General features: G+C 35.2%; 1 protein-coding gene across 3 annotated transcripts in view; it reads right to left on the reverse strand.

Moving 5' to 3' along the window:
- The window catches only part of LOC106875051 (photoreceptor-specific nuclear receptor), a 341,048-nt gene that overhangs the window by 34,989 nt on the left and 291,059 nt on the right, over positions 1–15,000 (reverse strand). For all 3 annotated transcript variants that reach the window (XM_089346487.1, XM_089346477.1, XM_014923014.3), the window contains exons 5-6: positions 14,132–14,376; positions 13,023–13,260 (exon numbers count right to left, since the gene is read on the reverse strand). In XM_089346487.1, coding sequence (XP_089202613.1) covers positions 13,023–13,260; positions 14,132–14,376 — 483 coding nt within the window. The remainder of the gene's footprint in view (positions 1–13,022; positions 13,261–14,131; positions 14,377–15,000) is intronic.

Raw genomic sequence — 15,000 nt, forward strand, 5'->3', positions numbered from 1 at the left:
ATAATGAAGTGATGATGGTGATGCTTATGATGATAGTGATGATGATGATGATGATGATGATGATGATGAAGATGAAGATGATGATGATTCCTAACTTAGGCTATGATAATAACAATAAAAAAACTGCATTTGTGTTTTTGCATTTAAAAATAATGTCAGGAAAATTTTTATTAAAATATTCAATAACTGCATTATTTATTAAGCTCTGATTGTTAAGAGAAAGAGAGAGAAAAAAAATTCACTTGTATGTTGAATAAAAATTGAAGAACTGAACAAAAGGAAAACACACACATATACGCATACATACATACATACATACATATATGTATGTTAAATACATACATACATACATACATACATACATATATGTATGTGGAATACATACATACATATATATTGAATAAAAATTGTAGAACAGAACAAAGGGAAACACATATCTATACGCAAACATACATACATACATACATACATACATACATACGTACGTACGTACGTACGTACGTACGTATGTATAATGCTAACGATATTGTTGTTTTGGGTACATGTTGTGATGGTTGTTGAAGCGACGACAGTACCAAGCTGTTTAGAAGTTTTTATTTTGAGTAAGAAAAAGATAAAGCAAAACGAAATGTAAATAAGAAAAGGAGAAAGATAGTCAGGTAGGTAGGTAGGTAGGTAGGTAGGTAGGTAGGTACATTGATTAAGTGAGGGAGAAGTCAGAGATATTCTAGAGATGGATTGCAGAGATATGATATACCTATGTAGAGATATTGTAGCATTTCCTTAAACGTAACAGCGATTATTATAGTGATGCATTCGATAGATACATTAGTTACACACATATTACTGAGCTTCTTCATGCGTAGCAATGATTATGTAGAGCTGGTCTGGATAGATAAATATGCGTAAAGATATTAAATAGGCGTAGGAGTGGCTGTGTGGTAAGTAGCTTGCTTACCAACCACATGGTTCCGGGTTCAGTCCCACTGCGTGGCACCTTGGGCAAGTGTCTTCTACTATAGCCTCGGGCCGACCAAAGCCTTGTGAGTGGATTTGGTAGACGGAAACTAAAATATATGTATATGTATGTGTGTGTGTGTGTGTGTGTGTGTGTGTGTGTGTATGTTTGTATGTCTGTGTTTGGCCCCCCAACATCGCTTGACAACCAATGCTGGTGTGTTTACGTCCCCGTAACTTAGCGGTTCGGCAAAATAAACCGATAGAATAAGTACTAGGCTTACAAAGAATAAGTCCTGGGGTCGATTTTCTCGACTAAAGGCGGTGCTCCAGCATGGCCGCAGTCAAATGACTGAAACAAGTAAAAGAGTAAAAGAGTAAAAGAGTAAAAGATTTCTCATATACGTAACTATTGAATATTTTACTGCATACAGTAAAGATTATTTGAACTGATAGATACACCGAAGAGATATTGTAGAGATACTTTGTACAGATAAATTATATGTAGAGATATTGTGCAGATGGTTTGAACATACTTTGTTGTTTATAGGCGCAAGCATGACTTGGATGGTTCACAAGCACGCTTCGCAACCACGTGATTTCGGGTTCAGTCCCACGGTACAGTACCTTGAGCAAGTAAGTGTATTCTATTCTAGCCTCGGGCTGATCAGCAGCATGTGAATTTGGTAGACGGAAACAGACCCACACACCCACACAACGTAATAAGAGACTATGTAAAAGACATGGGAATAAGAAATTATGAAGTTACGACGAAGCTATAAGGTAATACACAGGCACTCAACTATGAGTGCATTGCATCTTATAGTAGAAACAACCGTAAGCTAATGAAGTTCCTTTCATAATTTCCTGGTCCCTTATCGTATAATCTCTTATTACGCATTGTGCTCGACTAACGTTTTTCTCTGAAGCATACGTATATTGAGTTCTAACACCAGGTTATTAATATCGCTCTGCTGAAGCGAAACAATGTGTGTGCGTGCGGGTGTGTGTATGTATCTATGTGTATTTATATATATATATATATATATATATATATATATATATATATATATATATATATATATATATACATACATACATACATATATATATATATATACAGTGTGTTCACAAAGTCTGGGTACGTGCAGTAAATAAAATCATGACATAAACAATTAAATATAAGAAATAATAATTTCTTAAAGTATGTGTTAATCCCATGTACCCAGACTTTGTGGACACCCTGTATATATGCGTGTGTGCTTGTATGTATGTGTGTGTGTGTGTGTGTGTGTGTGTGTGTGTGTGTGTGTGTGTGTGTGTGTGTGTGTGTGTGTGTGTGTGTGTGTGTGTGTGCCTTTGCGTTTGCATTAGCCCACTGCTGAACAATCAATCGGTGCTGGTTGATAACATAGCAGTCCGGCAAAAATGGCCGAGAGAAAAAACTACCAGACTTTGAAAAAATAATTAGTGGGGCCGACTGCAGTCCTGTTGGCGCACTTCAAGGCGGTGCCCCAGCAGGACTGCAGTCTAATGACAGAAACAAGTAAAATATATGACAACAGATATAAATTACATAATTTATGCAGACATTTCTTTTCGAGATAAATTATTTGTAGAGGTGTCGTCCTGTTTACATAGAAAGTGCAACGATCTTGTAGAGATATTTCGTACAGTTAAATTGTACGACTAAATATTGAAGAATTTCCCTCGAAGTGATATTGTAGAGATTGTGTGCACAGACAAATTAAATATAAACGCATTGCTGAGTTTGCATATACATAGCAACGATAAGCAAATTATGTTAAAGTGGTTTAAGTAGATAAATTACAACTCAAAGGTGTGTGAACAGATAAATTTCGTGTAGAAATATTGTAGAGGTTTTAATTAAATTATATTTTGCGATATTGCATAAAACAATTCAGGCTTAATTATGTGCAGCAACGTTGCTGTAGAGATAGTTTCAACTGGTAGATTATGTCGAGATAGTGTAGACATAAATATCTAACAAACTAAAAGACAAATTAATCATGTACTATTGTAAATATTTTACCAAGTGATAGAACTAGAATTAAACAAAGCCAACTGAGGAACCTGTAAGTGATCACTGAAGGTGCAAGAAGTAGCAGCCAAAATCTCCTACAATTACATCTTACTGCTTTAAAGAACGGAGATAGCACGTTGAAAGAGAGAATATTTACTACATCTAAGAAGATGAGATGACGACGATTGGAATGCCTCCAACAGTTGTATGATGAACCTGAACGTTTAGGTAATTACTCAGACTGCAAGAAATAACAGCTAAACCTCCTCCAAATTACACCTTAACTTCTAAAAGGTATAACGTACTAGAACACAATAGAAAGTGTAGTCTTGGATACATCTATACTTCAAAGAAAAAAAATCAGATTTGGTGGTCGTGGTTGGAATGTCATTGATCATTGGTCCTGCACAGTAGATTGAATGAACATGCAGAGCTCCCTCATTGCTTCGTTGTGTGCTTAATATCTTAACCTGTAAGTTCTGTGGTAAATAAATTTAAGTTGACATGCAAGTGAAAACGAAGGAGACGCGGATAAAATGAAATTAAACAGTGTGGAAGGTGGGGCATCTAAAACGTGCAAATGGCAGAGTGAATAGTTATGATAGAAAAAAGACACTGTTTTTTAATTTGCATTTGGTTTATTTCTACTTGAGACGCATCTTTTATAGTACTTCTGTAAACGTTTGTGCATATGTGTATTCACCTGTATTTGTGCATGTGTATGGATACGAAAATGATGCTTATTATTTGTGTTTCACTAATATATGGGTATAGTTTAAAAAAAACTCTGTTGCTTCGTTACATATACTTATATTTTGAGCTCTATCTGCCCTATTTGTATCACTACACACAGGCACACACACACACACACATATATATGTATATATGTATGTGTGTGCGTGTGCATGCATATATGCATTCGTGTCCTGCCTGTATGTGTATTTATCAAGGTGTGTTTATGTATATGCATGTGTGTATATGTCCGTATATGCGTGGACATCAGAAAGAAAGAGAGAGAGAGGGAGACTGAGAGTGAATGAGAGATAAAGTGAATGACTATTTTTTATTTTTTTTTCAACGATGAGGTGTGCAAGCCTCGTGACTGCCGTCAGATGCCACTGCATGTCATCAAATCTTATTATCAATGGCGCAAGTAATTTCCGACAGGAACAGGGGACGGTGAACGATTAATAAACTCAACTAGCCACATCAGTTAGTGGGTGTTAAAGAAGGAGAAGAAAATAACAAACACACACACACACACACACACACACACACACACACACACACACACACACACACACACACACACCAACAAACAGAAAAAAAAAACGGAGAGAAGAAAAAGAAGCAAGCACACAAATATAGAAGAGAAAGGAGATATTTTGTTACTGCCGGCGGCTTAAGATCCTATCTAAAATGTTATCTTCTACCCCTGCACCACCAAGCACCTAGACCGAGGTAAAAAGTTTGTGTTTTCCACACATCCCGCTTGTCCGACTTAATTTCCGTCACCTACCTAGTTTCTTCTTTCCTTTTTTCTTTTATTCTTTCGCTTATTTAATAATAATAATAATAATAATAATAATTGTAATTATTATTATTATTATTATTATTGTTAATATTATTATTAATATTATTATTATTATTATTATTATTATTATTATTATTATTATTATTATTATTATTACAGAATTTCTTTTTGGTGACAAATTGATAAATATAACTGGCAGTTCAAATATGACAATTGTTGGCACTTGTTGTTGTTGACAATGGCTATGATGATGATGATGATGACGATGATGATGATGATGATGATGATGATGATGATGATGATGATCACGATGATCATCATGATAGTGATGTGGATGATGATGATGATATTTTTTTTTTACATACACAGGAAATATAATCTATAGGATCAATCCCTGAAAGGTAATGCTAGTGGTGATGGCATTAGTCGTCGTTGTCGTCGTCGTCGTCGCAGTAGTAATAGTAGTAGTAGTAGTAGTAGTAGTAGTAGTAGTAGTAGTAGTAGTAGCTGCAGCAGCAGCAGTGAGAGAGGATTTTGATTCCCAATAAATTTAGTACCAGTACTGCGAAATGCAAATCATATTGACTTTATCCCTTGTCACTCACTTTAACAAAAAGCTAAAAAAAAAAAAAAAAATGAAGAAGGACCCAAATGCCTCATCAGTGATTTTGGTACATTTCTGAGAGCAGTAGAATTAAATGTAAACCTCCTTCGTAACTAGATTATGATTTGTGATTATGAGTCAAGAAGGAAAAATTACTTTAGATGTCACTAATGTATTACTAATCGTTCTTCAATATTCTCTTTTAAGGCGGCGAGCTGGCAGAATGCTTAGCAGCATCTCGGCCATCATTACATTCTGACTTCGAATTCCGCCGAGGTCGACTTTGCCTTTCCTCCTCTCAATTCGATAAAATAGGTAGCATTTGGACACCGAGGTTGATATAATCAGCTATCCCCCTCCTCCGAAGTTTCTGGCCCTGTGCCAAAATTTGAAATCATTTTTCTACTCTTTTATAATCATTGAGTCACATTATACTTAACGCTTATGTGTTCAAACCTCTGTTCACTTCCAATACAATTTTTTACTGTAGATTTTAACCTGCAGTAATTCATCCTGTGCATGTGTCACATTAATCCCACCACACTAGGAGAACCACCATAGATCTGAAGTTGAGATTTTCTCTTTTGATACATTTATAAAAACATTAATAAAGTTTTACGTCTTTTGGATTGGAAGCAAGTTGCCCCTGAAATGTAAGCTCAAATCTGATATGTAATGTGATACTAGCATCATGATATGTCGTGCTTTGTCTTAAAAACTGCAAGAGTGAAAATGTGACACTTTTGAAACTCATTGAATGTTGTCAACGAACGTATCACTTTGATGACCCCTCGGGACTTTCCTATTGTCAGTCCTATGACAATATGTGATACTGTTTGAAGAATATCATCAGAACCAACATCTTAGTGTTAATAGATTAAATTTCCTGTCGATTAAAAATTCAATAGTTATTTCTTTTTCGTTTTTCTTTCTTTCTGTATTCATTTTTGCACAAAATGGCTGTTAAACAGGGTCAACTCTACAAAGCTCAGGGACCATTTGAAACATTTTTGCTAGACCCTCTAGGTGATAACTGCGGTCTGCAAATTGGAAAGCAAGAACCGAAATGTAAACAATCAAAAGAGTTCTAACCTGAATTGAATTTCTTTTAACTCGTTATAATATATTAAATATAAACTCGTCTGTTTTAAAAAAAATATTTAGTAGCAGCAGAGGCAGTATTAATACCGAAATGTAATATCTACCCTCACTTAAACGTGGATGCTCTGTAAGAACAAACTACACTGCAGTAGTTGTTGTTGGCACTCCGTCGCTTAAGACGTCGTGAGTTCCAGTTGATCCAATCAACGGAACAGCCTGCTCGTGAAATTAGCGTGCAAGTGGCTGAACACTCCATAGACACGTGTACCCTTAACGTAGTTCTCGGGGATATTCAGCATGACACAGTGTGACAAGGCTGACCCTTTGAAATACAGGTACAACAGAAACAGGAAGAAAGAGTGAGAGAAAGTTGTGATGGAAGAGTACAACAGGGTTCGCCACCATCCCCTGATGGAGCGTCGTGGAGTTTTAGGTGTTTTCGCTCAATAAACACTCACAACGCCCGGTCTGGGAATCGAAACCTCGATCCTATGACGGCAAGTCCGCTGCCCTAACCACTGGGCCACTGCGCCTCCGCCCTCCGGTAGTTACCCTAAGAGAAACTCTCATATTGGCTTTTTGTGCAAACTGCACTCTTGTTTATATCGCTAGTGGGGAGATAAATTCCCACCAACTCCAACACCGAGACCACTAAATCACGTGATTTCGACCTTCTTTGGTCTTGTCAGTGATGAATGCTCGACCGCTAGAAATAGCAGCGATTCCTCTCCCGCCTGCTAGTGATATAAACAAATGTACATTTGCACCATAAGCCAATATGAGATTTTCTCACATGGTATAATTACTGCAGGAGGCGCAATGGCCCAGTGGTTAGGGCAGCGGATTCGCGGTCATAAGATCGTGGTTTCGATTCCCAGACCGGGCGCTGTGAGTATTTATTGAGCGAAAACACCTAAAGCTCCACAAGGCTCCGGCAGAGGATGGTGGCGAACCCTGCTGCACTCTTTCACCACAACTTTCTCTTGCTCTTACTTCCTGTTTCTGATGCGCCTGTAATTCAAAGGGTCAGCCTTGTCACACTGTGTCACGCTGAATATCCCCGAGAACTACGTTAAGGGTACACGTGTCTGCGGAGTGCTCAGCCACTTGCACGTTAATTTCACGAGCAGGCTGTTCCGTTGATCGGATCAACTGGAACCCTCGACGTTGTAAGCGACGGGATGCCAACAACAATAATTACTGCACTATAGATTGTTGTAACAGAACATCCATGTTTTAGTGGAGATAAATTTTAGCTCGTCTGAATCGAAGTTGGTTAACAGATTTATAAGAATTCTCAATTCTTATAAATCGATACAGATAAGTTTAGTGCACTCTATAAAAATGAAGAAACTCATGTATTTTCTGTTGTATATTTTCTTGTGCTTAGTGACTATTCGATCAGTAAATGTAAACCGGTAGAGATTAGGGATTTATGGCGTTAACGTCTCAAGGATGTCATATATCTTTTACCTTTTTAATCTTTTGTTTCGGTCATTGGACAGCGGCCATGCTTGGGCACCGTCTTAAGTTGAACTTCTGTTTCAAGTCTGAAACTTATTCTATCCGTCTCTTTTGGCGAAACGCAAAACTACCGGGATGTAAACAAAACAATACTGGTTGTCAAATGGTGGCGGTGGTCGGATAAACGCAAATACACTGACGCACGCACGCACACACACACACACACACACACACACACACACACACACACATACGATTGGCTTCCACACAATTTCTGTTATCCAAATCTATTCACAAAGCGTTAGTCTGTCCGGATCTAAAGTAGAAGACAATTGCCCAAGGTGCTGCGAACTGGAACTGAAGTCGAAATGATGTGGTTGCAAATAGAGCTTCCAAATCATTGATAAGTAAACGGTTTATAGCTTTTTAGTTTTCATACTGCACGAAAATTTCTCCGAAGAACCAGCTCATTGTCTTCATGCTATTTTATAGGTTACAGATATCATTACCAATTTATATCATGGCTATATTAAAATGTGGCTATATTAAAATGGCTATATCAAAATGGCTATATTAAAATGTGCTATTTGGTGAACAACAAGTTTTAATTATCAATCAAAAGAAATATATGATTAATATATAACATGTAAAATGAAGAAATAAACCTTTCAAAAAATAATTATAAAACTTAACATATATTGAATACGTGAAATATTATGAATGCCTGCTTGTATCAATGTTTAGTTCAACTTATTTTTGTTCTAATTTTAAATTCAGCAGGGATCGAGTTTGCCCTTCATCTTACTTTCAAATAAGTGCCAATAAATAGTAGTTGTTCACTGTATGATTTCTAATATTGAAACTGCTATCCATTAATAATAATAATAATGTATATTGAATAGATTAATCAGAAGAAAAGCCAATTGCATGTGTATGTTATCTGCCATGATTTTATAGATTTGAGTGAAGCTGATATGAGGAAAGAGCTGTCAGCTGCACCAAACCAGATACTGCACAGTGTCTAGTCTCTTCCATTTTCTATTATAAAACTATAAAAAAAACCAGCACATTCTCATGACCATTGCCAACAACATCGACATCAACTTAATGACAACAACAACATCAACACCAATAAAAGACCGACCAAATGGTTGCTAAACATATATTACAACCCCGTCATTGAGCCATGGATGAAGACAGAAACGTAAATCAGAATGTGTGTTTCATCCAGATACGACGAATGATCCTGTTTAATATTTATCAAGTTAAAATTGCATCAAAAGCACACTTGTGTTCCATGTCAGTGATAATTCCTATTTAATCTAGATTATCGACACACTGCGCTCTAATGGAATTAACCAGTCTGTTGGTTTTGTTACCATCAGTGAAATATCGAATTTACTGCCTACTTGCAACTGATGCAGTAGATAAGTGTGAATACTGAATGAGAATGAAAAACAAAAAATAAATATAAAAATAAATTGATAAATCAATATCAATATATTTGACGTGGTTGTGTGGGACAGAGACTTCCATGTACGATAAAAACCTTTACTACTCTCAATACGAATACTTTAATCATTGTAATAATATCCATGTATATATGAATCCACACTCCCTAACTACAAAACCATTGTTTTAATTTATGCGTGGATATGATATATGATATATATATATATATATATATATATATATATATATATATATATACACACACGCACGCACACACATATATATTCATCATGTTAAACCGTTAATTCTGACACATTTTTTCTCTCTCTCATTCCCTTCTGTCGAAGAGTGCAGGCTCGAAACGTCAAAGACTTTTCCAGTCTTTCCGAGCGTCAAACTAATACACCTGCTTGTTGTTCCCGCACCTGTCTTTGTCTTTTATGTTCTGTACATTTGAACCACGCTCACACACACACGCACGCACGCACGCACAGACACACACACACACACACACACACACACACACACACACACACACACACACACACACCACACCACACACACAGAGAAAGATAGATAGATAATAGAGATAGATAGATAATATATATATATATATATATATATATATATATATATATATATATATATAGATAGATAGATAGATGGATAGATAGATAGATAGATAGATAGATAGATAGATTGATAGATAGATAGATAATGGAGATTAAAAGTATAAACAACTGGTATGAGGACTTTGTAACATTTATATATTTGAACATGAGGGTAGAATTATTACAGTATAGATCACAAGAGGTTGATAAAAAATCAGCTGAGGAATGTTCATAAGGGTTAAGGTATATATTACAGTTATATATTAAGTCAGAATTCTTGCTACTAGGTAATCCTGGTCATCGTAGACAGAATCCAAAGATGGATGAGAAGAAAAGAGGAAGGAAAAACGTGTGCAAATAGTCTCTTACAGCTGTTTCAAGAACAGATGCAAAGGTGGTACATTCCCTGCAAACGATCGGCAGCGAATGTTTAAGTTGCGAACTATTCCATCGGACGATGGATTGGATCGCAACTATTTGTATAATGCACGCTATAGCATCAATCAGGCACCGCACTTTTGCAACGACTGTCATGATTTTATGAAGGTCTAACATTTTTCTTCTCAGTTATATCTATGTAACATCTTGATTTGATACTATATATAACTACTTATTCATCTGTTATCGTTTTGTTACATATATAAATGCATGTATATATACATGGTTATTGGTATATATATATATATATATATATATATATATATGTATAAAGATAGAAATTGAGAGAGAGAGAGAGAAAGAGAGTAAGAGAATGAGAGAGAGTGGGGGGGGGGAGAAAGAGAGAGGAGAGACTGTGCATGTGCGTGTATATATGTTTTTTACGGGCTTTACTGCACAATACCCGAGGAAAATAATGACAGCAATGTGTATTGAATAATGAAACCATAAGTGTTGCATTGTTTCACTTCGTGAAAATTTGAAATGCTGTTGCTTCAATTGTTTAAAGATGAAAATGTAATTAGAAATATATTTATACGCTAATATATACGTAACTGGTTATTATATATACATTGAAAACATTCAAAAGCCTTTTGAAACAACGTTAAAAAAATAAGATAATATATGTCTATGAAATCTGCAATGTTACTTTAATTTTGTAATTTAATTTTGTAAAGATGAGAATGTCAATTTATATGCATCATGCATTTCTATATTAACATTTGTGTACTCGTTCCTCAGCTGAATTGAAAGCGTTGTGGAAAAGTGAAAGAGTACAGTACTAACTCTACTTTCACATTTCACTGTTTTCGATATAAATGAAGTGAAAAAGTATGATTGAGAAACAAAGTTAGTAATTTAGGGGAACTGGTTATTTAATTGATTAAATCGCCTCTAGTACGTGATTGGTACTTTATTGTATCGACCCTGAAACTCCGAAAGGTAGATTTGACTCCGTGGGATTTGAACACGGAAGGCAAAGAACTCGTTATAATAATAACAATTTCTAAAATAGGCACTAGGCTTACCATGTTCAGCAATATACATAAACACACACGCACGCGCGTGCGCAGGCTCACACATACACATACATAACATGTGTATTTCTGTGTACATATACATTGGTATGTGTATATGTGTGTGTGCGTGTGTGTGTGTGTGCGTGTGAGTGTATATATATATATATATATATATATATATATATATATATATATATACATATATATATATATATATATATATATATATATATATATATATATATATATATATATATATATATATATATATGTATATATATATACATATACACAGGAGCAAGGGACAGCAATCAATGCACACTAGCTAACTGCCCCATCCGTGACACAGATTTATGCAAACGGGTAAATGTTGTGTATAGGATACAATGTAGCAAATGCAACAAGTTCTATGTGGTGGGTAGCACAACAAGATCGTTACACAATTGCATCAAAGAACATCTGAACACAAGAGCTTCCTCCTTCAGAAAACATCTAGACAGATGCCGGAACACCCGACAAAAGCATAACAGTCACAATTGAGGCCATTGAAAGAAATTTGGGTAATCTAAGAATTAAGGAAGCTATCCTCATAGACATAGCTATCCCAAATTAACAACAAGCTGGAAGTTGGCAATCAATGTATTATTTAGCTACATCTGAATGCGTGTAGGTTCATTTCTGATAACATGTTCATGTATTATAAAAACAGAAAAGAAACTGCGTGTATAATACATAACTTAGAAGCAGCGCTGCGGATGTACCAACACACATGAGCTTAAGACATGGCCGCCCTCACGCACTTCTCATGAGGAATTCAGGAAGGGGCTTCGTGAGATCACTGCAGAAACGCTTCCGAAAAAGAAATTTCAGTAACCGTTGGAAAACCGATTAAATACTAACGTTATCTGAAGAAGGAATTTTTATATTCCGAAATATATTATATCTGACTATAGATAATTAAATTGCAACAGTTATAGTCCGCTCTGCATTGTTGTACCATTCAAGACACGTTATATTTAATATATATATATATATCAAAGGCATTGGTATCTAGAAAACCCAAAAAGTGTCAGGTAACGCTAAGTAAGTGCTATAGGCAGACCGTAAGACTATATCTATAATGCTATATCTCTTCTCTTATAAATATCCTGAAAACTCCTCACAGCCTCGGCTTTTTTAATCCCTTTTTGTCTTATATATATATATATTAATTATGAAAGGGTAAAATTAATTAATTATTCAATCAATTAATTAATAATTTATTAATAATAATAATAATAATAATAATAATAATAATAATATATATATATATATATATATATATATATATATATATATATATATATACAGAGAGAGAGAGAGAGAGAGAGAGAGAGATAGATAACGGTTTCATTCAGTTCACATTACTTGCATCATTTGTAGTGAAATGTTCTGTAAAAAATAGCTGAAACAAATGCCTTGGCCAATGGCAGTTAACATTACTCATTCAGTTAATACGACCTAATTGCAACTTTAATACTGAATGCATTAGATTTTACTGGCTTACGGAAGAAGTTAATAAATAGTGAAATTAAGACAATGACTTTTGAGCGATCTGATTTCGAGTGCAATAAACAAATATTTTTACCGCTCATTATAACCACATCCAGTAAGGTAAGATTATGTTGTGAAGTGACACTTGAATATATATATATATATATATATATATATATATATATATATAAAGAACTGTGAATAAAAAGAAATTATACGAAAATCAAATTCTAATGAGTAGGTATTGTAACATCTGTTATTTTACCTGGCTTAAAGAGAACAATTGCTTTGAGACAAGCAAATTCGGCTGGATCTACCTGGATCGCTTTGAAACGTGCAAGAATTTCCTGTAAGATTCGAACGTCTGCAATTGTCGACGTTTTACCATTGACTATCTGTGAAGGATCAGAGACTACAAACAATGGGGACGTTTCTAAAGGTAAAGACCATTGAATGGCGCAGAGTAGAAACAGTTCTGTCCATGCCTCTTCCAAAAGTATAACCTGCAACGAGGAACACAAGAGTATGGTTATATCTAATCCTTGCAAATGAACAATAAAAAATAACAACAAAATAGCAATAACTCAAAAAGGCAGAAGGGCAGGAGTTCCCACGAAATTGGCTGTAACTACTTGATTTAAACGTCTTCACATGTATGACTGACTAAACACTATGAAACTCCATATAGAAACAATTTATAATTAAATAAATGTTTTAGCAATGAAATAATTTTACACACACACACACACACACACACACATACACATACACAGAGTCTCACACACATACTTACACACACAGTTGCATAATGTATACATACTGTATACACAACATGCTTGAATATTGTGCATATGTATATGTGTATGTACAAATAGATAAAACCGTTAAATGCAGTACTTCAACGCGGGAACAGCCAATAATACATATCTATAAAATAGTAAACTTATATATATATATATATATATATATATATATATATATATATATATATATATATACACATAAAACTGGGTGATAATGGGCATTTAAAATCCCGTATATCATCATCGGCGTGTACGTGCACAAGTGTGTTTTTGTGTGTATTATCTCTGCTGAAAATAGTTCAATCGAAGTGAGCTACTTTTCATCGTGTGATGCATTAAGGTCTGGTAAGAGTCTTGTAAAAACTTCTACATACAAAGAGCTCCATTGCCATAGCGAAGTGACAATAATAAAAGAGCTGTTGATGATTCTAGCATTGAACAGTGTTACTGAAACCATAAATCTCAGTCCTGAAAGATTAATATTTGTGATTTCTAAGGGTAGCGGGGAGGGGGTCACATTTTCAGTAGGAAGTTTACTAGACGCAGTCTAGTCAAACAAAGCGAAACAAACCTGATCCCGGAACGGGAGATTGGCAAATGATGGTAAATTTTTGGCCCATTTTACTGCCATAAAGAGAAGTCTGGCTGAACATTCGTTTATGGTTTCTTGTTGGCTTGGATAGAGGGACGCTGCTTCTGGGTAGGTTGGTTGCTGTGAGGGCTGCTGTACAGGTGGTTCCGGTGGTGGAGGAGCATGTGTCACATGGTGTTCGGGTTGATGATCAACGCTAGTGACGTCAATGTTTTCTTCCTGAACTGAAATAGCAAAAATAGACACGCCTGAATTATATCACCGAAATAGTGACGTGAAGTAAGCATTTTAACACATTTTTATATCATTGAGAATACGTCAGGTACAAAATAACGACCATGATAACATTTATGTCGTTATTTGCAAAAGGAGCAGTATTAGAATAAAATAGCAATCTATGTATTATTCTTAACGTAAATTAAGTATTGAAAGGCAAATTTGCTGCGGTGTATGTCTAGAGATATAATTTCTTATGAAGATACTGTTTATAAAAATACAATATATTTTGAAGGGAAACGAAAATCGTCTCAGCAATGGCTAGTGACAACATCATGTGCATTTCTGCCTCGTTGGGCGTTTTAAATAGCGTGTATTAACAGCCAACAACATATTTAGATCAAATTTCTCGTCACTATTATAGAAGTAAACAGTGAATCAGCATTCACTGATATAGTGTACAGCCGCCCGGCTCTTTAACCAGAAGCAGTATTAGATTTAAATAACCATCGATGTATTATACCTAATATAAATACATTGTTCAAGGCAGATTTACTGTGATATTGGTCCAGAGATAAAATCTTTTATGGACGTAGTGTGTTGAGAAAAAAATCGTCCATGCAGTGAAAACG

The sequence above is a fragment of the Octopus bimaculoides genome, chromosome 2 (genome assembly GCF_046866305.1).
Source record: "Octopus bimaculoides isolate indiv1 chromosome 2, ASM4686630v1, whole genome shotgun sequence".
Lineage (NCBI taxonomy): Eukaryota > Metazoa > Mollusca > Cephalopoda > Octopoda > Octopodidae > Octopus > Octopus bimaculoides.